The sequence below is a fragment of the Electrona antarctica genome (genome assembly GCF_951216825.1).
Source record: "Electrona antarctica genome assembly, chromosome: 11".
Classification (NCBI taxonomy): domain Eukaryota; kingdom Metazoa; phylum Chordata; class Actinopteri; order Myctophiformes; family Myctophidae; genus Electrona; species Electrona antarctica.
The window spans coordinates 40,639,094-40,663,574 of NC_136792.1; the positions used below are offsets into that span (position 1 = coordinate 40,639,094).

Consider the following 24,481-nt stretch of genomic DNA (forward strand, 5'->3'; position numbering starts at 1 on the left):
AAGTTTCAATCTTCCTCATGACACTTGAGACATGACACACCCCCCCCCCCCCCCACACACACACACACACACACTCTGTTGTGGTTAACCTAACTGAGCATCCTCACACTCAAAAACGGCATACACAGTGACAGCAGCTTAGTTATATCAGAGTCTGAACTTTACTCGCGTGTTTCAACCTACTACACCATCTCCACACAAACATGGTACAGAGTTGAGAACTGCGAAGACGTGTTGAAAATGTTAAAAAGGCAGTACGTGTTGGTTTAAGGTCTCAGATGTTATCTTGCAGGTGCAAAAGAAACTAACTAACCGTCTACAGCTAGACATACTACTGTACATACCTCAAAATGAGGAATTAGAAGCAGGCCCAGATGAGAAACATCAACCTGGAGTCCAAAGAATCGGTTAAGAAAACTAAATGGTGTATTAAAAGAATAAGACACGAAACATCAGACGTCTTTGAGTGTCTTATTAAGACATGCGCGTGCATGGCAGTCTGTCAAACACAAAAAGACTTTTGGCAGGAACCACAACTGGAAGTGGCACCTATTGGTCAACAATATCTCCATGACAACAACTACCCTCAGCGTAACTCGCCATTCTACTGCAGTTTGTGTCACGCCTGCTGTTGAAACGGTTTCCTGCCAACATCACAGTCATGTTAACCAATTCTAGACGGGAACCCCTTTTGGTATTTTAACTAAGCATTATGTTATGCTTTAGCTATTGAAAAATAGCAGATCTATAGCAGATTTTTGAAAAATCGTAAAAATGCGGCACAAATCTTTGAATATATATTCTTTCAGAGCGAACGCTTTTTTATTTCGACATCAGACCTAAATGGGTTAAGACGCTACCTAGAGAGCATCACTTCCCCAGGTATACAGGAAGTAGCTATGTGGACACAGGCTCTTTACAGCTCTTTGCAGAACACTGTTGGCCTTGGGTCACTTTCGCCTTGTGAAAATTACGAGCATCACATTGGGAAAGAGGATGTTCATTTGTAATTTAAGATACCGGTAAGCACTTTGACAGCCCTTAACACAGGCCTCTTTACTGACAACAAACCATTCAATCATAATAATAAAACTTGTTTTTATTTGTGCATGAGGACAACTGCCTAACATATCAGAGAACCAAAGTGTGCAAATATTTGGAACAATTACTAATCTGGAGATGCACGAATATGATGTCCAGTGCAATATTGTCACGAGACTTAAGAAGTTAAGAACTCTTCCTGTAACTGGTCTAAAGACCCTTCTCTAAATTGACATCTCCCCTTCTAAACCAAGCAGATTTAAAAGTTTAAATCTTTAAGAGATCACACTTTATTACCTGGGTTGTTTATTTTCAAGGAAAGCAATGGTCCTAATATTTTGTACACTTAGTGCATGTTCCAAAATAATCAAAACTAAGCATTATGTATAAAGCATGACACGTATTTATGTTAATACATTTAAGAAAGCTTCCATAGTGAAAGAATCACACATCATAGGGGTACAAAGTAAACATGAGAAAAAGATTAAAGAGAAAAATTTACATTTGCATTCACAGTATACAGCTGTTGTGGCATTACCTGAGCACGCCGATCAGCAAATTATTTACTTTGTCAGTTCCGGTTAGGGATCAGCTCACCCGATTTGGGGATGCGTTCAGTTGGGCAAAACGTTAGTTAGCAACTTTAATTAACAGCACACAAGTATTGCATTACATTCAGAATAATGGTTTGCCAAACTCGCAAGGGGCTGAAAAGATGCGTTGTGAGACAAAATACAATATTCCAGGTTGATGACAATGCAGAGGCTTTTGTGATGTTTAATGCAATCCAAGCATTGTGAGATGTGGTGTCATGACAGTATACCGCTATCATCGACAAGGTAAACAGCCGAGATTGTGATGTGAGATGTGGTGTCATGACAGTATACCACTATCATCGACAAGATAAACAGCCGAGATTGTTCCGTAGGTGAACTGGATCAACATCATTGCATACAACAGTCTGTCCATAACTATAGAATAAAACATACTGCTTTAGGAACAGACAATGTGTAAGCACGGAGAGATGTTAACCCATTTTGGGCGGGAACCCCTTTTGGTGTTAGCATTACGTTATGCTTTAGCTATTGAAAAATAGCAGATCTACAAGCTCATAGCGCGCCACCGAGTGGCGCGCTACGAGCTTGTAGGTCTGCTATTTTTGAAGAATCGAAGAACGACTGACACAGAAACATAGCTTTTTCAGAAAACTGTCAGGATGTAGAAGACATTTTTAGAATCTGATTTCAGGTCAAAACACAGGAAGAATGGAAGTGGGATATTAGTAAAGTGCAATAACTGACATGACCAGAAGTGCATAACAGAGGCCCTAGAGGTAGGTTCAGGAGGATGACATGACTACGCTGGCCTATAGGGCCTCGATATGACAAATATACTACTGTATGACATACAGTATTTTATAGGTGACCTACTGCTTAATATTTGTGAAGGCTTGTAGGTTCCCCATACTTGCAAAAAATAAAGCATTTTTTTAGATTCTTTAACCCTAGAACACTAAACCCAGGTGGAATTCCATACTCCCTGCCTACTCCCACAATGGGATTTATCTTTTGTAATATATTTTGATGAGAAATGTTTGTTATTTAATATATTACATCAGGTAAAATATACCCAGGTTTAGTGATGGTGTAGCCTGGAACTCACCTATGCTTTTTATGGCATAGGCAGCTCCCGGCAGGATCCGCCGGCAGAAACTATGCGCAGCTGCTAGACATGAGACTAATTAATTAGAGCGACAGAGAGAGAGAGAGGAGTGTGTGTGTGTATATGTGTGCGTGTGTGTCAATTTAACAAAGGTGCAGACGATCAGAAATCAGCAGAGAGTGAGTGATGTTTGCGCTACTCCATGCCGAATTGAAGTGGACTCGGACCCAGACTTTTTTTTCCTCCCTGGAAATAAAAACGTCTGGGTTTCCGAGGCTAGTGATGGTGTGACAAAAGTTGGGTTTAGTATTCTAGGGTTAACACCCAACCCTCCTGAACAAACCCTTGGTTATGCACACCTCTCTTTGAACTCCAAACTGGCTGATAATATTACAATGACATTGGTCACTCTTCCTTGTCAGTCTGTGGAGCGACCGATGCACAACCTGGCTTATCTGCGGCACCTTTGCTCTGCTCCGTCTTCTCCTTGCTATCCTGGCTGTCGATTCTGGCATGATCCTTCTTCACCAGCTCTTCCAGCTCCGCCTGGGGGACAAGAGAGGGAGAGTGGGAACGAGAAGGGAGGAGAATATGACAGGAGAAAGGGAGCCTTAACCAATTTTGATCTGAGATCAGATTCAAAAAATGTCTTCTACATCCTGACAGTTTTCTGAAAAAGCTATGTTTCTATGTCAGTCGTTCTTCGATTTTTCAAAAATAGCAGACCTACAAGCTCGTAGCGTGCTATGAGCTTGTAGATCTGCTATTTTTCAATAGCTAAAGCATAACATAATGCTAACACCAAAAGGGGTTCCCGCCCAAAATGGGTTAAGAGTACTGAAAGCATTTAGCAATTCCTGCTCAAGTGCCATGTTGCATATCAACTAGTCAAACAATTTTGTATAGGAGGCTGTGATCATCCGTTTTAGAATTTCCATTCCCGGGGGGGCGTCGATAGCTGCTTATGGCACGTATACCACATAGAATCTGATGCCTGACAGCGAGTCCTGGGTTCGATTCCCAAGCCCAGTGGACCTTAGCTGCGTGTCACTAGAGGCAGAAAAATGCCCCAAAACCATACAAAGAATTTCCATTTCACCTAATCAGCAAGCTAGATATTGTAGTACTCCGATTCATTTTATATATGCACACTGTAGTAGGACTTATTTACATGACTGCAAAGGGAAAACGGAAGTGGAGCCAGGAGCGGGACATAAAATGGTAAATGGTAAATGGTGCATTTATATAGCGCCTTTATAAGGCACTTTACATAGTTTGTGCATTACATTCACCCATTCACACACACATTCATACACCGATTGCGGCGGAAGCCATGCAAGGTACCAACCAGCACATCGGGAGCAATTTGGGGTTCAGTGTCTTGCCCAAGGACACTTCGACATGTAGACAGGAGGAGCCGGGATTCGAACCGCCGACCCATGGATCATTGGACGACCTGCTGTACCTCTTGAGCCACAGTCGCCCCATATCCTGACATACAGGGTATTCTGGGTTATTGTCTCAGCATATTTTATGTTACCTTCCATCCCAGCAAGTCAGCCAGAGCCAAACAGCCATCATCACATGTACTGATGTGGGCTACATCTCTGCAAAGAAAAACACACGGACAGAGATATGACCACTTCACATTTATCACTCATTTGTCCTCATGCTTCTCATCATCACCACATTTTAGAACTACTCCAAAAGCAGTGGTTCTAAACGGGTTTGCCGTTTTTTTTGACAACCATATAACTATACAATCTTTTAATATCTTTCAATTTATTATATCAGTACTTTGGTACGCAATAATTTTTCAATAAACAGGTACATTCTAAATACATTTGAACCACTTTCAACCTGGCATCCTGTCATATCCGTGCCTCTACAACACAAGTGCTCTATAACTACAGTACGTGTGTGCCTTGAGATTTTGACTTGGCCTTTGGGCACAGAAGGTTTTAAAGGTGTAGGGAAACAGAAATGGTGGGCATTTTATTATAGCTTGAAACAATCTGAGTGCAATGGCTTTTTCGGTCATTTTATTTTGAAGTTTCAGTCTGAAACGGAAGCCTGTACGTTTCTGAACCAATTGGCTATTGGATGTTCGGAGCTCCGCTAAACACGGGTGCAGTCTGTTTGTTTACAAGTGAGAGACAGATGGCCATCTCAGCATGTTTATGTGGCATATTTCTAACCTATAATGTTTTCAGATATACATTTTAGCGTGCTGATTTAAGTTTAAAATGAGTAATACGCTGTCTGGAATGTCATCTTGAATGAGATTCAAAGTTCTGTAATCAAAATCAGCTGTGTTTGGACGAACGCGCAGCAATGGGAATCAGGTGAATGAAATCAAGTTTCATTTAAATTCATTGTGCCTCGTTACGTCATCAAGCAGCACGTTTCCATTCAAAGGAGTAATTAAAATTGGCTTTTTTATGGACCTTTGATACACAAAAATGGAAATGTTCCCATTGTTTTGGCATTTATTGTTAGGTATGCGGCCCATATGATGACCATGGATATGCTCTAAAAGTGTGAAAATCATATTTTTTTTGTTTTTAAAACCACTGCTCTAAAGATAGACCAGGTTGTGTAGCTCACCTGTAAGCCTTGTCTGAGTCAAAGTCCATCCCTCCTCCGAAGCCTATCAACCCAAACAGGGGATCAGCCTGCACAGGAAACACAAACAAACAATGCAGGAGTTACATAATTATGAGAGGAGGAACAGAGAGGAAAGGAGAGAGCATCAAGACAAAGAAATAAGGGAAACTCACCTGTCCTGCCTTCTCCATGTTAATGAGCAGCCTGGGACAGTTTTTAGAAACCCTGAAGTGAGAATGATAAAAGGGAAGGGAAAGAGAGTGTGACGGAATAAGAACGATGGAATATAGTTTGAGGGGTAGAAAGTCCAAGAGCAAAAGATAGAGAGGGGGAGAAGAGGATTTTGAGGGAGACATGAGTGAAATCTAATTAATGTATGGTACCTGCCAACAAGACCGGCAAATGGTTGCACCTGCAGGGATGTACCCATGACGATGAGAAGGTCACAACGAGGAAAGTCCTGAGAGAGACAGATTAAGGTCACTGATGCTGCCGACAATGAATAAAACCAATAGACGAGATCATAAACACCAAGTTCTCACCATCTTCATTGATGTGAAGAAACGGACAGGCAGGCTTTCTCCAAAGAAGACAATATCTGGATGGTAGAGAAATACATATTCATCTGGTTGCCAGCCATGTTTGTAAAGAAATGTGTGAATAACTGTCAAATGATCCTAAGTTCACACCTTGGAGTGGATGGACATTTAAAACCACAAGTGAGTCCTGAATTAAATTTCTTTCAAGCGTAATGCTAGGTACCCTTGGCCCATTTTCAACCTTCATATAATTGGTCCTCCTCACTAACGCTCATTATAAGATGGCACCATTTCTCTACTCGCTGTCTCGGAGGTGGGTTGTGCACAGTTAAGAAATGTTTTTCCAATGACAGTGGTCATTTCAAACAAGATTACTTATGGCCACAATAAAGTATCGTTTGCTGGTGTCCCTTTAGACGAGAACGGTGTTTTCAGGAGGTGAAAACGCAACAAAGTGACAACACCTTCCAGAGTGGCAAAACGGTGAATCCGCAAAACTTGTGACATCATGGCTCACGTTGGCTCACAGCGCATATGTTTATTACATTGATGCAGAGCCATATATGATATAATGGAGTTCCTGAAAAGCCTCCCTCCTCACCTACAAAGCGCTGCTCATCAGCGATGGTTAATGTAAAACCATGATGTAAATAAAATGCCTTGTGATAGGCGGCAGCACCGTTTATGTAGCCTAATGTATTATAAAATATATAACCATGCCGTGGTGCGCTCTGCCTGCATCCTCTGTGCTGCCTGTGTGTCACCTCGATGCGTTAGTAGAAACCAGGCAGCGAGCGACGTCCACAACCACGTTGTGTTCTGGAAGCGTCATTCAAAACCCTGATAGGGTTGCGTGAAGGGGGACCAACTGGTTCTTCTTCTTGTACGTGAGTGACTGGTCTATTTGGCAGCCCGTTACCGCCACCTAGCGACATTTAAACTTTTTTGCATAAAGTGTGCGTTCTCGTGTAAAGGGTCAATATAAAATGAGAACGCAACAGGACTTTGCCGTTTTATCTGGAGATGGTCGCCGTCTAAAAGAGGCCTCAGAGCGAGTCGACAGAAATTGTGCCATCTTGTAATGACCATGAGTGAGGACTAATTACATGAAGATAATAGTTAAACAATGTGCTCTAAAAGTGCTCCTTTAAAATGCCACCAAAGTGAAATGAATCAAATGAGACTAAATTGGCAAAGAAAACTAACAAACAAACAAAACAAAATAAAACAAGAAATGATTACATAGTAATATTTGTGAAAGAAGCGCTGTCTCCGTTGTGTTCTCGTCTCCGTTGTGTCCCCCTCCTCATATTAGTATTTATTATATTAGTAACGTGTATGTTTCTGTGTCACAACCTCGCGGCCGTTGTTTGCCTTCGTTTCCGACGTTCTGTGCGTGGTTCAATGACTGTTTTGTTGTCGCTTTCCTGCTGTCCAGCTCATAACATTAGCAGCTGTTGCTTCGAGGCTGCCGCTGCAGTTGTACAGCTTGCTCGCTGCGGTGCAGAGTCTAGAATTAAATCAGCCCTTTCGCGGTGCGTGTGGCATAGCTTAGGAGGCAGGCAATCATACTACACTCCCATTGGTTTAGGCAGCGCGTGTGGCAGCCAATCAGGCTAGGCCGTCAGTATGACTAGGTCTAGGGTGTCGATCTGTCGTCTACATTTCATGAGCTTTCATTAGTCAGGTTTCACCTGACAAAAAACATCTAAAAAGACAAAAAGACTGATAGAAACTGACCTGGCTTGACCAGACTGTTGCACTTATCACATTTGGGGATACCCCCGTCATCAGCGAAGATCTTCTCTGCAGGACAGAGGAATGGCGTTGACTTGACACCAAAACGTACTCAATCACACTCACACAACAACCACTGTACAGAAAAATACCTCACAGCTTTTCCACATAAGCGGCGGTGTAGCAGTTAAAACCAATTGACTTAATCGATTAAAAATATAATCGATATAATCGATAAAATGAGCAATTTTAACTGTACACAGGCTATAACTTAAACTATATGTGTGTTGACTACATGTTGTCTGTATGTATACACTATGTTAATTGTATTGTCTTGACTTGGACACAAGACAAATTTCCCTTGTGACACTAAAGTCTATCTAATCTTCAATGAACAACGCTATTCCCGAATACAGTTCAGTTCATATAACAGAAATAGCCAACATTATTATGTGACTACCGGGATATACAGGAAAATATTTGACTGGGAGGACAGCATAGAAGAGGAAAATACAGGGGAATTGTGAACATTAAAACGTTAACATTATGCACACTTGATTTAACCCATTTTGGGCGGGAACCCCTTTTGGTGTTAGCATTATGTTATGCTTTAGCTATTGAAAAATAGCAGATCTACGAGCTTGTAGGTCTGCTATTTTAACGACTGACATAGAAACATAGCTTTTTCAGAAAACTGTCAGGATGTAGAAGACATTTTTAGAATCTGATCTCAGGTCAAAATTGGTTAAGCATTAACAGCCTAAATCCAAACCGATTGTGACTACACACCTATTGTTCATGAAGTTAACCGATGCACGCAGGATAAATCGGTCCCCCCCCCCCCCCCCCACACACACACACACACACCCCCACAAACCTTTCATCCAGTCCAGGTCGTACTGCTTGCGGCATATGAAGCTGACACAGTGGGACGTGTAGAACGTGCCATGGGCCTCAATCAGGTCGTCTCCCTCCAGCCCAGCCACACGCTCAAGAGTGTCAATATTCTGGAAAATAACAGATAAAACAATGTATTCTGTAGTTGTAAATAATGTATTCTATTATTGTAAAATAACTATTCTAAAAAGGTTTGTATGAGAGCGTGCGTGCGTGCGTGTGTACGAGAGAGAGAGAGAGAGAGAGAGAGTAGAGAGAGAGTAGAGAGAGGTGTGTCTAACCTGGGAGTAACAGCGTCTCAGGAGCCCCTTGTCCTTCAACAGCTTCATGAAGTAATGACACACTGTGGGCTGAATAACACTGGTGATTTACTCAGACCACCATACAGAACCCTTTATACAGCTACACTATGACAGAAACAGTACCACACAGAACCCTAGCCGCAAGCAACCATCTGCATCAACAAGCTACACTATGACAGAAACAGTACCACACAGAACCCTATAGAGCAACCATCTGCATCAACAAGCTCCATTGACAGCCCATTCATGAAAGTCCTCTCTGACTGGATTAAACGACATTAAACCAAGCCCCCAGTAAGGCTATCCAACGTTGAAGATGCCACCACCTACTGGTGAAATGTGGAATTGCAGCACTTTAATGGAGGTGGACGGACGTTCATGACGTGACGTGCGTAAGCCCGGACCTCAATGGCTAAACTTCCGCTCGCTCGAGCCATTGAGTTATAATTATACTTCCGGCAGTCTTCCGGGTGCTTCAAAACGCCACTGATCAACTTCCACTGAAATGAATAGCGGGGGGTGGGGCTAACGCTCCGGTTCGGTCTGAGTCTGAATCTGAGTCAAGTTTTTTGTTGAGGATAACCCATGCTTTCCATACAGCTGCAATATTGGTGACGAGTTCATTGTTGTTTAGGAACTTAAAAGCAAAATGCAAACAAAAAAGGTTCATGGAGGCCTGGGCTGTGGCTCAGCGGTCCAGGCACCTTGGCTGGTAACCCAGTCTGGCAGTGTGCCGCGGGTTCGACTCCCGATCCCGACGGCCTTTACTGCATGTCATCCCCCCCACCTCTCTCCCCATATTCCTGTCAGCCTACTGTCTGTCCCTCCATAAAAAATATAAAATAAAGGCGAAAGCCACAAAACAAACAATTTAAAAAGGTTCATGGATTTACAAATGATATGGACGTGGAGACATGAGAAGACAGTTAAAATACAAAATACTACATGCTTACACACTATGACGTAATGGTAGACTCAGTAACTACTAACTGATTACCAACAGACAGTTGCCATACAGGACCCCACATACAGTACAGCTACGAACACTATGACACTGTACATTTTGCAATGATACCCACTGCTTGGTGGATAAAAGATTATTAATATTTTCTCCACTGCTGGGTAATTCTTTCATATTTATAGTGACTATCTACTAGTATGGATTAGTGGCCTAACAGACAAAGGTAATTGCGTTGTACCTTAAACTGTCCTGGGTACAGTTCCTTGGCCAGGGCGAAGAATGGCTCAGGGTGTTTCTGAATGACACAAGGAGGTGGAAGAAACAATAGATATGTGCTTTAATGTGACAACACAACAGTGACAAACATGTATTTCTGGAAAATGGCCACTGAGCTCAATAACAGACCTCTGTCTAAACAAAGGCTCAGAGCACAGGCTCAGATTCATTTTATGCTATATCCAACTTTATGCTGCATCCCACTGCAATGGGAGCCATGCAAACAAACGGAAGCTAGAAATAGACAATGCAGTAACCGAAATTGATCAACATTTGCTGTTGTTTTCAGAGGCGACCGCGTTGTGCTGTATGGACGGCCACACCTGGCATAATTAATGGAATACTTACTTTTGGGTCAATTTGTTAATGCATTCATTAACTGTCCGTGTAATAAGTGGCATAATTAACGGTGAGCCAGTTATCATTTGGAAATAAACCCCTTCAGAGCGATTAAATCCCTCGGCTTCGGCTTGCCGTTAATTATCCCTTTGCTGAGCCATTTCTTTACAGTGTACTGATATATTATGTAGTGTTCAACACACCTTGAAGTAGTCTATCTGGAAGATGGCTTCTGGGTAGGGCAGGTTGTATTTCTGCAGATTGGCATAGAGGCCTGTTTCTGGTGAGCGGAAGTCAGGGATCCCAGCCGCTAAGGAGGTGGTGATGGGGGTACAGTTTAAAACAAAGAAAAACAAATCAGATAAAGAATTGACTGAATAATTGCTAAGAAGATGATCGATAGTTTGCAGATCAGTTTTAAAAATACAGCACATGATTACTTTTAACATTTATAGCCAATGCTAATGTAGAACTACTCACATGTAGATATTCCTGCGCCGACCATGCAGATGATGTTTTTACCTAAATGGGGTGGAGCATCAAAGCACACAGTTAATTATTTAAAAAAGTGTAAAATAATAAAAATGAATCACATGAAAGAATGGTGTTTTCTTAACCCATTAAAACCGGGAAAGCATCTGTGTCATTTTCGATTTTAGCTTTGGCTGTTCAAAAACAGCAGATATACAAGCTAGCAAGCTTTTTGATTTTATTTATTTTTTTATCTTGAAAGTGTGAGAACTACTGATTTGATTTAGAAGGCATGTTGTAGATAGGCCTCTGGTCTTAAAGTTTAACATAATAAAGTCTTTGGGGGGGATTGGGTTGTACATAGAGGTTGGAGAGAGACTCACATTTGCCACTCTGTATGTGCTGAGCGACCCCTTCCAGAGTGAGCTCATCCAGAACCTTCTCTGATGAGCCCGTTCCCAGGGTTCTGGAGAACAGGTTGCGCAGGAAGTCCACTGAAAAAAGCATGCAGAATGAGAACAACAAGCAATCAATGATTGGCAAGGGTGATAATGATAATACTGCAGCCGCTGCACATCTGAACAAAACGCTAAAATGTGAGACTACTGATGAAATGTGGATCTACTGTATTAATAAAGTTAACAACTTTAACCCTGGTGTCCCTATTTTGGACATAGCATTATAGCCAAGAATAAAACATTTGAATAGCCTAGTACCTACAAGCTCACAAAGCATCTCATCTCACCACGCATTGTGAGCCTGTAGATCAGCTATTTTAGAAAATTGTTTCCAACCATTGCTTCCCAAACCATTCCAAAGGTCATTGTAACTTGTAGTGATAGTTACTTAAGGTGGCCTTACACAAGCCGATAATCGGGCATTTTTTACGCTCGGGGAAGACCGACCGCTCAAAGCGCGATCGGCCCGATCAACATCAAGAATGTTTGATATTTGCTCTGCCCCGCTCCGATTATCCTGTAGTAGTGTGTGGTGCTATCAGATTTCAGATTGAAAAAAATTGGCTAGTGTAAGGCCACCTTTAATGTCTATTAACTGATTGTAACTGATGAGATCACTTATTCAAATGGGATCACCATCTGTTGCACCATATCACCATCAGAGGAGTGACTATGAATCGTTGTTTTTGTTTTTAAATAGGAATCTGTGTTGCTCCCTGTCAGCAGATGCCAGGTCTATTGACCGAAACATTGCCGAAATAACGTCGTCCTCATTGTGTATTAGTAGTGTGTAGGTGTATGGGTCATTTTATTGTATTCTGACGTCTGATCCCTGCCTACGCTGTACGCACCCTGAGCTGATCAGGTGTGCATAAGACCTTGCTTTTTCATTTTATATAGTTCCAAATAACTAAAGAAGTTTCTGCATTTCTTCTAGGCATCCCCCAAAGCAGTAAACCGGCTAGCAAAAACACTGAAAATGTCAAAGATGTTTGCACAATTTTTAAAATAGGGCTTAAGTGGTTAATGCACCAATCGTAGGAAAATATATGAATGTTACAGTATATAAAATGAAATATTTGACGTGTTTTTTTCCACCCACTTTCTGTTTCTCCAGATGCCTCGCCCTCTTCCTCGTCACTGCTTTCGTCAGACAGATTCTACAAAGAAAACAAACACAAGCAACATCACACATTCAACTATAATGGATCCATGGTTTCTGCAGCTGTAAGTCATTGTCATCATCATATGATCGTCGTTTGCTGAAATGTGTACCGAGAGGGCAACTTCTTAGACACCTTTTTCTTGTCAGGAGAGGTCCCTTAGCCTTTGACCTTGCAGGGCCTCACTACAAGGCAGTATAGTCTCCTAAAGGCATCGACAGAGTCCATTTTTGCCTTACGGGGGGTGAGTCAAAAGCACACAAAAGTTGTAAGACTTAACCATGATTGCCCATGCCCAGGCAGTGGCATTCAGCTCCCTGAGGCTTATACGAACCCACATACTTACAGACAGGCATGTCCAGGCAAGACAAGCATGTCGATTGTCCAGGCAAGACAGGCTTGTCCGAACAGAACACAGATTAATGAGGCTGGTCTAAATATCATAATATTTTAAATACTTTGGATTTGTGGGATTGACAGACTGAAAACATGACTAATGACAAAAAAACACCCACCATATCTCTGCTGGGCGAAGTACAACAATGTGCAAACACAGCAGCAATTTACCTTTTAAACACGTTTGAAAAAGAGCTATTTGTTTTGTGCACAACTTTGCATTTACATTGGTTGAGCCCATCTTGTCAATAATATTACCTCGTTGTTGTTAAGACCAACGCCATAGCCAAAACCGCACGAATGATTCGCAATGCATTTATGCAACTTGAAAACATTCAACTCCTGCAGCGGTGGCCGAACGGATAGCGGCGCGGTCTAGATACCGGAAGGTTCCCAGTTCGAATCAGCCGTCCGACACGTTAAAATTACCACCGCTGAAATGCCCTTGAACAAGGCATCAACCACTACGATGAAATGTGTTCTATGAGCAGGGCCTGGCTGGAAACAAGTTCTTGAGCTTAGCCCAGATACCCTGGGTAAATATAGATTTCATTTCATTTCATTGCACTCATTATCCCCAATGGCAGTTGCAAGGATTTTGCATAGCCCCAATACGTTCCCTCAGTCCCTACGCTCATTCTGTAGCTGAGCCTGAGAGTAGGAACTGACTATTGGGGCGTTGCATTGGTGCGGCTTAATTGGGCTTTACAGGAAATAACTTTTGTTTAAAAATCTTAACTACCTCTGGTTCAGGGGTAAGAGCCTCCTCTTCTTCTCGAGGGGTCTCTGCGAACAGAACATTAAATACATTGAATTTCACTCCCTCCCACTCCTCAATAACTCTGCAAAGCAATTCATCCACCAAGCTAATGTTTTGATTGGTTTGCTAAGCTAGTAACTACTTATATTATGTTGTTAAAAACAGACTTGTAACCTTCATACCTGATGCTTCAGACATCTATCCGTCTACTCAAAAATATTAAGATGAAAATATTCACGGAGCCGTCATTAGCACGGTGTCGCAGACGTTTACAACTCAGCTGACGCGATCAGATTGTTGTTGTCCGTCGCCTATAGTGTCCGACTCCGGGTGTATTGTTGGGAACAGTCAGTTCCTCCCTGCCTTCCAGCCAAGTCTACTGTCTGGAGCCAGTTGCACAAATTGGCATTGGAAATGCAACTGCAAATGCCACGTATTGTAATTAGGGACCAAGAAGTCACGTAGTGACTTTGGTCACTTATTGTTTTTGTGTTTATTTTTCTTCTCCTTCTTCTTCTTCTCCTTCTTCCGCCAAAAATAGCTGTTCTGACTGAATGGTGCAGTCGGTTTTCAAGAAACGCGGTAATCTGGTAGAGGGCCATGCCAAACGGTGAATATGCGAAGCCCAAGACGATTGGCCAAATGGTGGCGCTATAGCGCTCAATTGAAAATGCTAACTTTGAACGTGCATAGCTCATGAACCGTTTGACCGTTGGCAATGACACTTTGATACCCATATGCGTCTCCTCATGCTGAACAACCTTCGTGTTCTGACTTTTGACCTCTGACCTTTAGATCACCCGCCATTTTGAATTATATGATCAGTACTTCTTCTCCTTCTCCTTCCGCCAAAAATAGCTGTTCTGACTGAACCGTGCAGTCGGTTTTCGCAAAACTTGTCAACATGATGGAGGACCATGCCAAACGGTGACTATGCGAAGCCCATCATGATTGGCCAAATGGTGGCGCTATAGCACTCAATTGATGCAAAACTTGCAAACTTGCAAACTTTGAACGTGCATATCTCATGAACCGTTTGACCGTTGGCAATGACACTTTGATACACATATGTGTCTCCTCATGCCGAACAACTTTCGTGTTCTGACTTTTGACCTCTGACCTTTAGATCACCCGCCATTTTGAATTATATGAAAAACAGTTCAAATGTAACTCCTCCCAGAATCTTTGCTCAAAATGCACGAAAACTTCTACACGTGAACTTTGGACCTATACGGACAAATAATCGTAGCACAAGTGAAAAAATGAAGTTTTTATGAGCCAATGAAAATTGCGCGCGCACACACACACACACACACACACTAAAGTTTGAGTACTTATGCTGAACTAACACTGAATGATTTTCCTGTTAACAATGGAGTAACTGATTGTCTCCGTGTAGCTCAGTCAGTCGAGCTCTTGCCCTTGGACCGCAAGGTTGTGTGTTCAAATCCATCTACTGACAACTCAGCTTGTCAGTCTTATTTGTACATATTGTTGAACGCCCTGTGGGCTATATCAGTGAGATCAATAACTTTAAAGACTGGTGTGATAATAGCCACCTTATGTTAAACACCACAAAAACTAAAGTGATGATCTTCAATCCAAATCCATGGTTATGAACGATTGTCTGCCTAACACACGCACGCACGCACGCACGCACACGCACACACGCACACACGTACACACACACACACACACACATGCAGCCACGCATGCCACGCACGCACGCATGCGCGCACACACGCATGCAGCCACGCATGCCACACGCATGCCACGCACACACACACACACACACACACTTTAACTGTGCGTGAAAACACACTGTAGTAATGGAAAGACATGCCCAAAATGAGGACACACCTTCTTGTTACCAAATCACTGAATGGTTTTACAGTTTACAATGTAGTCACTGATTGTCTCTGTGTAGCTCAGTCAGTATAGCTCCCGCCTTCGGTCCACAAGGTTGTGAGTTCAAATCCAACTCCAAATCCAAAAGACAACTCAGCTCGTCAGTCTCATTTGTGCATGTTGTTCTAATTGCGCATTGTTCTTCTTCTATCTTGGTCCCGCTTTATCGCTGCTTGCAGCTATATTGTTGTTTGTTATTAGGAAATGGACTAAGTATGGGGGCGGAGCAAAACCGAGTTCCTGTTTTTTTTTACACAGAAAATACAGAGACATAATTCTGACCACAATGTAACCAACTAAAAACTAGCCTATTTTGTGCCATTTAATTGTCCTCAAGTGATACACATGCCAAATTTAAAACAATGCACAGATTTAAAAAATTACGTCAAAAACAGCTATCAGGAAGATGACAAAATTAATTCCAACATACAAAATAGCTGTGGGTCCCTCATTCAACATCCAATCTCTGGCTGGCACCGCCACCTACAGTAGCCTACTAGCCTAGCCTGGATTATAGGCTTTACTACTGTCTAATAAGCTTGCTTTAAAACCATAACATACTGTATAACCTTATGGTTGGTTTCCCCATGTCTGCTATGTACAATATTTCACAGACTTCCATGCAATAGTCATATATTTTTTTAAACAGCAGAATACTTTACAATACAATCTTTATTTGATAAGTTACATGACCAACATATTTACAAATGAGGACTCATTGCAACAGTTGCTGAAGAGTACAATATAGAGATAGTGACAAAACATTGTACTGTCCCAATTTCCCAAACATTAATATGAATTAACATGAATTAATATCTCTCAAGCCTACAGTATTTATTTGTGATACTGTACATGTGCAAGTAAGGAAAATAATATCCTTCTATCTAAAGCAATATTACACTGAGCTTTACTTTTTACCTTACCACACTACAAATGGACAATGGAAGCTTTACAATGTTGCAACAATGCTAATGGAAACAAATGGTAACTTGGTAAGTGTGATATGATACCCACATATTTTTTGGCTCAAGGACAGTCAGTCTCTCTGATTCAAAGCCAGGGAGCTCTGGCAAGCCTCAAGTTCCTCAACAGAAGGAGCAGCTTGAGGTGAAGATTCTCCTCCTTTGATTTAGTGTCACAGACAGCAGCCTGTAGGTCAGCTTACTCCATGTTACCACAAAGCATACATTGGGCATATGACTCACGGTCCAATCTTTGCTACAAGCCTCCCCCTTCTGCAACCACTCAACTTGACTCTTCATCCCTTTCCTCCATTTAAAATGAGCCCTATCGTCTGTCCTTGTCCATGTTGCCTCTCTCTCCCAGGCTGGGGTCGTACCCCAGTGGGCGTGATGGCACCAGCAGATTCTCTCCTTAAACCTCATCCGCTCCCCTCTAATACTCTCCCTCTATCCGACCTCTGCCCCTGCTCCACCATCTTTCCACCCTCTGGCCTCAGGCTGAGGTCGTACCCTGTAGCAGTGATCAGACAGTGGGGCAACATCTCCTCCAGCAAGATGATGACCAGGCCTGGACTGCTGAGCCCGGGGAGGGACGATATGTCCAGACGTCGCAGCCGTCTGGAACACACACAGAAGAGCAACAGTGGTGATGGTGCTTATACACAAGTGAAAACACACATACACACACAAATAATCAACTTAAACTTTATTGTCACATCACAGTTGAGTTTACATGTGTAAAAAGTGGGTGAATTTGGTTTTGTGCAATCATTTTTTTTGTTACTTTGTACAAGGGGGAAAATATCTACGTCATAATATACAAATCAAATCAAACAGCGTAGACCAGTCCAGCAGGTACACACACACACACACACACATAAAAGTTGGGGAAACTATTACAGTAGGCAAACGATGATTTGCTGATTAGCCTGTGCAGTGTGTGTGTGTGTGTGTGTGGGGGGGGGGGGGGGGGGGGGGGGGGTTAATTACTTGAGATGGCTCAGAGCTGACAGCCCACCGACGGTGATGTGTGGACAATGAGAGATGTCCAGTTCCTCCAGGCTGTCCTGGAACTCATGCAGCCTGGTCAGCGACCAGTCGTCCACTTCTGGACACCCCCGCAGCGACAGAGTACGCAAAGATGTCTGACCCACTGAGGGAAGATGAGACGCTAAGGTTAGTTCTCCATGTCCAACACAAGATGCACTGATACACTGAACATTATATAGTTTAACCACCGATCATCCTTGGGCATGTCATGATAGGTGACCATTAAGTAGTGGGACATTCAGCAAAAATAACTGATTTACAAGCTCACAATGCATCACAAACTCACAACAACCTGACGGGTTTTGAGCTTGTAGATTGTCTATTTTCAGCAAGTTGATTTGAAGGAAAACCTAGGCATAGACCTTTTCTGGTCCACGGGCAACAAAGTACATAGGGTTTGAAGTGGTTAATCCATGTATAGAAGAAAGAGAAAGACAGAGACTGAGCAGAAGGCTCAGAGACAGAGATAAATAACCACAGAGATTGGTTGTAACACTATGTTTGATTGTCCTATACACTTAACTGCACATACACTCATACATTACACGTGTTTTTCATCTTTATTTTAATTTGACACTTGTTTTGATGATGTAAGACCTACGTTTTTCCCATGCCAATAAAGCCACTTTGAATTGTGAATTGTCAAAGAAAAGATCATTGTTGATAAGAGACAATGGGGAAGGAGGGGGAGCTAGAGAGATATAGAGAAAGAGTATTGGAGTCCAGTACCCAGGTTGTCCATCCCTCTGTAGTTAATAAGCGTGTTGCTCATGTCGATTTCATCGATGAGTGTTTCTCTGTGATTTAGGAAGTCCCAGTTGAGTCTGCCCCATCTGCCTGGACGGAACCACTCAGACTGGCTGACGTACCTGAGGACACAACAGAGTGTAACACAGCAGTATGTAACAGTAAACGGCAAAAATATCAAATAACAGATCATTTTCACCTCCACATGTCCTAGAGACCCGGACTGGGAATTTATTAGGGATGCAATCAAACTAATCAAGTTCTAAAAATTAGGAGTACGGAATTTTGCACGTGAATCGTAGACAAAAAATAAAAAACATGCTGCTACGTAAAGAGGGTAATCAACAGTTGTGCTATATCATACAATGAGGCTATAACAGACAAATGGTGGCACTCACCTGAATCCTCCCTTCATACACAGGATGTAGTAGGCTGTCGCTATGTTTTCCCCATAAAGACTCTGAGTGTAAGCATAGTAACTGAATGGAAAGGAACAATACACATCAGATCGGTTGAGGCAGTGGTAAAATGAATGGTCAACAGCTATATCAAATACCTGACTACAGATCATACATAATATGAACATCACACACAACATTTATTCTAGACTCGGTTATGCATTACTTTTACCCTCTAACACCGTCTTGGGATTACTGAAAATTATGAAACCCATTTTCTCCATGTTGTCATTGTTTATTAGTATTGTGAAAATGGTCTAAATACCTCATTATAGACTATTAATAATTTAATGTCAACTCAATACAGAATACAGGCCTATCAGTCCAGTAACAGGCACCCTTTCCACTGCTGGACTTCATTATTGCATCCATAATTTATTGGGCATGTCATTATAGGCAAAAATAAATAAATAATAATAAAACAGCAAATCTACGAGCTCACAACACACCAATATGTGACGCACTGTGAGCTTATAAAAGCTTAGAACATTTTCAAGAAAATCTAATGTCGTGACTGACTGTCCTGACGAAATTTGATCATTATCAAAGATCTTTTTGTGAACGTTTGGACCTCACTTTGTTCTTCGCAACAACTCATCAACCTTTAAGGTGTACATCAGCCTTCTTTTCAAGAAAATCTGAAAATAATTTGAATGTTTTGATTTCTAACAACATAATTCTTGTATGGGGGTCCCTGGCACAAAATATTTTCAGATCTGCATTGCTTAATTTACAAGAAGTCTACACAATTAGAGAATGTAGAAGAATTGTTATTTTGATGAATATTTGTCTATCTTTTGTTATCTCTCCTATGGTACCAACATCAATACACCATGGAATTGTGGACAAAATCTTATCCAATAACAACAAAGTATTCTACATTTTAGGTTTGAGAGGTTAAATCGTGACTCAAATGCTAAACAAATAATGGGCCTTGATATGAAAAGGGTTGAAAACCAGTCCACTGGTCTAAAAGCATCCGTGTCTAGGCGGCCTTACGCATTCTTCCTCCTCAGTGAACCGTGCTTCCACCGAGAGGACCAGTTGAGGAACATGTCAATGTCGTAGAATTGCTGAGAGAGGAACAGAAGCAGTCTGGAGTGCAGTGTGGCTGGAGCCACTGGGCTGGAGCGCAGTGTGGCTGGAGCCACTGGGCTGGAGCGCAGTGTGGCTGGATCCACTGGGCTGGAGCGCAGTGTGGCTGGAGCCACTGGGCTGGAAGTGGAAGTGCACCATCGCCTGGCCACCAGGAGGACAGATGCCTGCCTGCAGCATCGCTGCAATCAGTGGCCATGGATGGAGAACAGAGCGAGAGAGAATGAAGAGATTGATTATTGGAAAATGTGTATTCACAGTTTGTAGAATAGGTACAGTTCAAACGAAAGTACAGGTCAATACAAAAACTGCTTCGAGATTATACAACCAGAAAATGCACTAAGACTTGTTTTACATCAGGGTCCGAACATCAGGATCAGAACTTTTCTATGGCATGCAAGAGGGGTGGTGATGAGTAAGAAGGTAATGAACAGGGGAAAGCATCTGTGTCATTAGCCCTAGAATGTATCTGTTGTTACAGTATTTCACATACCAGAGCCATAGAACTCTTCCATAGACTTGCGGTTTCAGCGGCAGAACGGCAGCATAATGAGGTCGGCACTCTGTGTGCACTCGCTCAATAAATAATTACAAAGACTTGGGAGTCAGATATGGTCCTCAACTTTCATATCCATGTGAAAGTTCTAACTTCTGTCATAAAATGTTTGTTTAGTCAAATATCTCTACATTTTCACGAGCTGCACCCAGACAGCTTTCTCTCCGGTCAAAGGGGAATGGCTGACAGCTGCGGACTTCATTTATCAAAACTTCCTCTGATCACCACAAACGTCATCACAAATTGACCAGGGAAGCACAAAAGTTTGGGGCACACAATTGGCAGGTGGTGTGATTAATTACCCAGCACCTATCGCAACACACCTGCCAATTGTGTGCCCCAAACTTTTGTGCTTCCCTGGTCAATTCGTGATGATGTTTGTGGTGATCAGAGGAAGTTTTGGTCAATTCAGTCCAGCTGTCATTCCGGACCCCTTTGCCCGGAGTGAAAGGTGTCCGTGCGAATGCGGTGGAAAAGTGGAGATATTTGACTAAATACACGTTTTGTGCCAGAACTTTCACATGGATATGAAAGTATGTAAACTGTATGTAACAACAGAGACATTCTAGGGCTACTGTGTCATTAAAGATTTTTGCTATTTATAAATACCAGATAGGCCTACAAGCTCACAGAGAGCTTAATTAATTTGCTATTTTTGAACATTTTAGAAAAATCATGAAATTGTGAAAACTACTGATTTAGAAGGCATAGAATCAGCCTCAGGTCTTAAAGGGGTGTTGAGAGTCTTCAGAATGTATTAATGTGTATTGTGTACTGACATTGTACCTAATCAGAGACCGATGCACATGCACTCTTTCCACTCTGTCACAAGACAAGACAGTTCACGTTGGTTGAACCAACTTGGTTGTTCATGAGAAAAGACAAACTCTTTAGTAATAGGCTACACATTATTTGAAAATCATACCATTCAATGTCAAATAAAATAAACCTTTATACGTTTTAATGATAACAGTGCAGCGCCCGAGGCGGCCTACAACAGTACAGTTAGCAAAGAATTGTCCACTATAGGTCGGAGACTTATTTAGCTCTCATAAGTCATAATGTCTCAGTCAGTCTCCATCTCTACTAGCCGCAATTTGCAACTCTAGATTTTTTTATAATGGGATGAATCTAGAGTTGCAATACCCTCCATTGACTCCCCACTCATCATTTTGCGTTTGCGATCTGCTTGTCTTAAACGACGTTAAACTCACCAACATTGCAGCTGTAGTCCAAGCTTGAATTATTCTCTTTCAATCTGCCGAGCTTGTTTTTCATAAAAATCCCCCGTAGACATGTTATGAGCTACTTTCTGTCAAGAAATTCTGTGCAAGTGATTCTTTTTCTAAGTGCTGGAGTTTGGAAGCGCTCGTCGTAAGTCACTGAACGTCCCTGCATGCATCTGTTTAGCATTTGCACATAATGCAGGAGGCAGCAGCGCGACCCCTTAATACAAACGAGCGCTTCCAAACTCCAACATTTCTTCTTCTTGACAGAAAGTAGCTCATAACATGTCTACGGGGGATTTTTATGAAAAACAAGCTCGGCAGATTGAAAGAGAATAATTCAAGCTTGGACTACAGCTGCAATGTTGGTGAGTTTAACGTTGTTTAAGACAAGCAGATCGCAAACGCAAAATGATGAGTGGGGAGTCAATGGAGGGTATTGCAACTCTAGATTCATCCCATTATAAAAAAAAAACACACCCGTGTGAACTGAGTGGTGTAAGGTTTTATATAGCATGATCAGCTGTGGTCTGACGTAATGTCTGACGTAATGAAATAAGGTAAGGTATTATATACCCTGATCAGCTCTGATCTGACGTAATGAAATCACACCTGGATGTGATTTCACAACTGGCTTTTTTTGCGCAGAGAAAATGACCACGGTTGCTACGGTCATCCAGTTCACCCGGGTGTGATTTAATTACGTCAGAAATTATTTTGAACATAGCAACCATGGTCATTTTTTTATGCACACAAAAGCCAGTTGTAGGAGTGGTTTACACCACTCAAAAATCTAGAGTTGCAAATTGCGGCTACATCTCTACCACCGACGTCGTAAACAGTGGATGTATCATGTATGTGGATGGCGTCATTGCGAGTTCAGAGTATTTACTACCGTTTTGTTATAACTATACTACTAGCTATATTGTCAAGAATTTGCATTAAAATAACTGAACATTAACGTTATACTTTACTGTCTTGTCTCTATAGTTAATAAGAAGGGTACACTTCTACACTTACCGTCAAGGGGAGCGCCATGACACCTGGCACATTGACGGCAATGCGCAAGGGACATACGTTGTGCTTTCGCGTTAGACTTGCGGTTGTTCACCGCTTCCACCATTGGGGGGCGCTCAAAGCTTATAGCATGGATCTGATCTGGCCGTTGGGGTGACACTCCTTTATATACTCTATGGGGTGACATCATGACATGGGTGACATCATCGTGAGCCAAGCAGTGGCTTTTTACAGAGGAAAATGGAAATTACAGGTAAACCATTCTCAGAGCCATGCTTCTTCTAAGTGTTTGCTGCTAATAATATTTTGAGCAGGCCTGCTTGGACAAGCAGCAATAAGCACTCAATTACTAAAATAATGACCACAAGGTTAAGAATGTAATTGAGATCCTATAGGTTCTTTGTCTATCCTAGTTCAATCATTCAATGCTAGGCTACAGACTATATTTTTTGATATCTAATTGTTCTTGGTTTAACTTTTCCGGAGGAATTTAGGAAAGACTAACACTCTTTACATAATGTGATTACTGTACATACTGCTACGTGTTTACTTAAGTAGGCCTACTTAAAGGATAATTTCACCACTTTTCAACCTATATCTTCTACGTTTCGGCCCCCAAACTCTGGAATGAACTCCCCAACCATCTCAGAGTTGCTCCCTCTCTCCTCTCATTCAAAACCTCACTCAAAACCCACCTCTTCAGGATAGCTTTCCCCAGCTGAGGTCTGGTTAGGATGTCCCCGGCCCCTTCCCTCGTTTATCCTTTTATCTTTTTAACCTTGTACTGTTGATGCATCTGTTATGTTTTGCTTTGTTTTCCTATTAAAGTCTGTTCCTAGTGTTCTTATGTAAAGCGCTTTGGGTATTAAGAAAAGCGCTATATAAATTTGAGCTATTATTATTATTATTATTATATACCGTAATTGGTCCTCACTAATGATCATGATAAAATAGCACAAATCTTTTCTACTCCGTCTGTGTCCCATAGGAGGTGCTGTGGGCAAAACACGTTTTATTATTATTATTATTATTATATTTTTAATTATTATTATCGCGAGAACAATGGCTTCCATTATCAATGCAACTTTTCATGAATAGAAAGCCTGGAGTTTCTATTAGTTTGGATTAGTCCTCATCAATGATGTCACTGGTGGACAGGTTTCTGAACTGCCCACAGCCCTCCTATGTAATGACTCTGAGACACAGACTGAGTAGGAAAAAATGCTGCTATTTTAGTGAGGACCAATTATATATATATATATAATGTAGGTTGAAACGTGAGAATCGAGTGTCTGCTATTAAGTGCCTAAAATGTAAATTGTATTGAAATGTGTTAAAATTAAGGGTTTTAAGAGGAAGAAGAAGACTAGAAAAGGATCGCTGCAAGCGGGAAGGCAATAAGAATAATATGCACAAGAAACATGGAAGACTAAACTTGAGAAAAAGACCATGGAATTGTGACAGGGTCGGTTTTTTATAGTGGGGGGCAGGTACGGGTTCTTGAAGACTCATACACAGAGTTGGCGGTGCCCAGATTTGAACCCATGACCTTGTGTTGCAAAGGCAAGAGCTCTACCTACCGAGCTAACAAGCAAAATCATTCAGTGTTTTTGTAGCAAGTTGCACAAGGATAACTAATGATAAAGGTGGGTAAAGATAAATTAATTGACTGCATATAAACCAGAAAATGTACCAGATTCAGACGAGGAGCTCAATGAGTGAGTGAAAACCAATGAAATGAGTCGGAAACAGGGATTAAAGGTTAACTGAAAAATTATTATTAAACTTCACAGAAAATAAACAGCTTTGAACATTCATGAAAAACAAACAAATGGGGCCCACTTGAAGTTGTT

At 41.8% G+C, this 24,481-nt stretch overlaps 2 protein-coding genes across 5 annotated transcripts; both read right to left on the minus strand.

Moving 5' to 3' along the window:
* Nucleotides 1-1,078: 1,078 nt before the first annotated feature.
* sirt2 (sirtuin 2 (silent mating type information regulation 2, homolog) 2) lies at nt 1,079-13,989 on the minus strand. Of its 4 annotated transcripts, none has more exons than XM_079513387.1 (16): nt 13,792-13,989; nt 13,592-13,635; nt 12,393-12,450; nt 11,216-11,326; nt 10,842-10,883; nt 10,565-10,671; nt 9,985-10,041; nt 8,765-8,833; nt 8,464-8,593; nt 7,590-7,655; nt 5,853-5,908; nt 5,694-5,770; nt 5,484-5,535; nt 5,311-5,378; nt 4,244-4,310; nt 1,079-3,249 (listed from the first exon to the last, which is right to left on the minus strand). In XM_079513387.1, exons 1-16 carry the CDS (start codon nt 13,805-13,807, stop codon nt 3,109-3,111), a joined length of 1,161 nt encoding a protein of 386 aa, XP_079369513.1. In that variant the 5' UTR covers nt 13,808-13,989; the 3' UTR covers nt 1,079-3,108. The 4 variants fall into 4 exon arrangements, with proteins under 4 accessions (XP_079369513.1, XP_079369512.1, XP_079369514.1 ...); XM_079513386.1 differs by having other exon boundaries at nt 13,592-13,623; nt 13,777-13,989; XM_079513388.1 differs by lacking the exon at nt 13,592-13,635.
* A 1,836-nt stretch (nt 13,990-15,825) lies between these two features.
* On the minus strand, nt 15,826-22,769 carry dmac2 (distal membrane arm assembly component 2). The gene is made up of 6 exons (XM_079513525.1): nt 22,632-22,769; nt 19,734-20,011; nt 18,675-18,755; nt 18,259-18,398; nt 17,470-17,632; nt 15,826-17,097 (listed from the first exon to the last, which is right to left on the minus strand). The coding sequence occupies exons 1-6, from the start codon at nt 22,647-22,649 to the stop codon at nt 16,899-16,901; spliced, it is 879 nt and encodes a 292-aa protein (XP_079369651.1). The 5' UTR covers nt 22,650-22,769; the 3' UTR covers nt 15,826-16,898.
* Nucleotides 22,770-24,481: the final 1,712 nt, after the last annotated feature.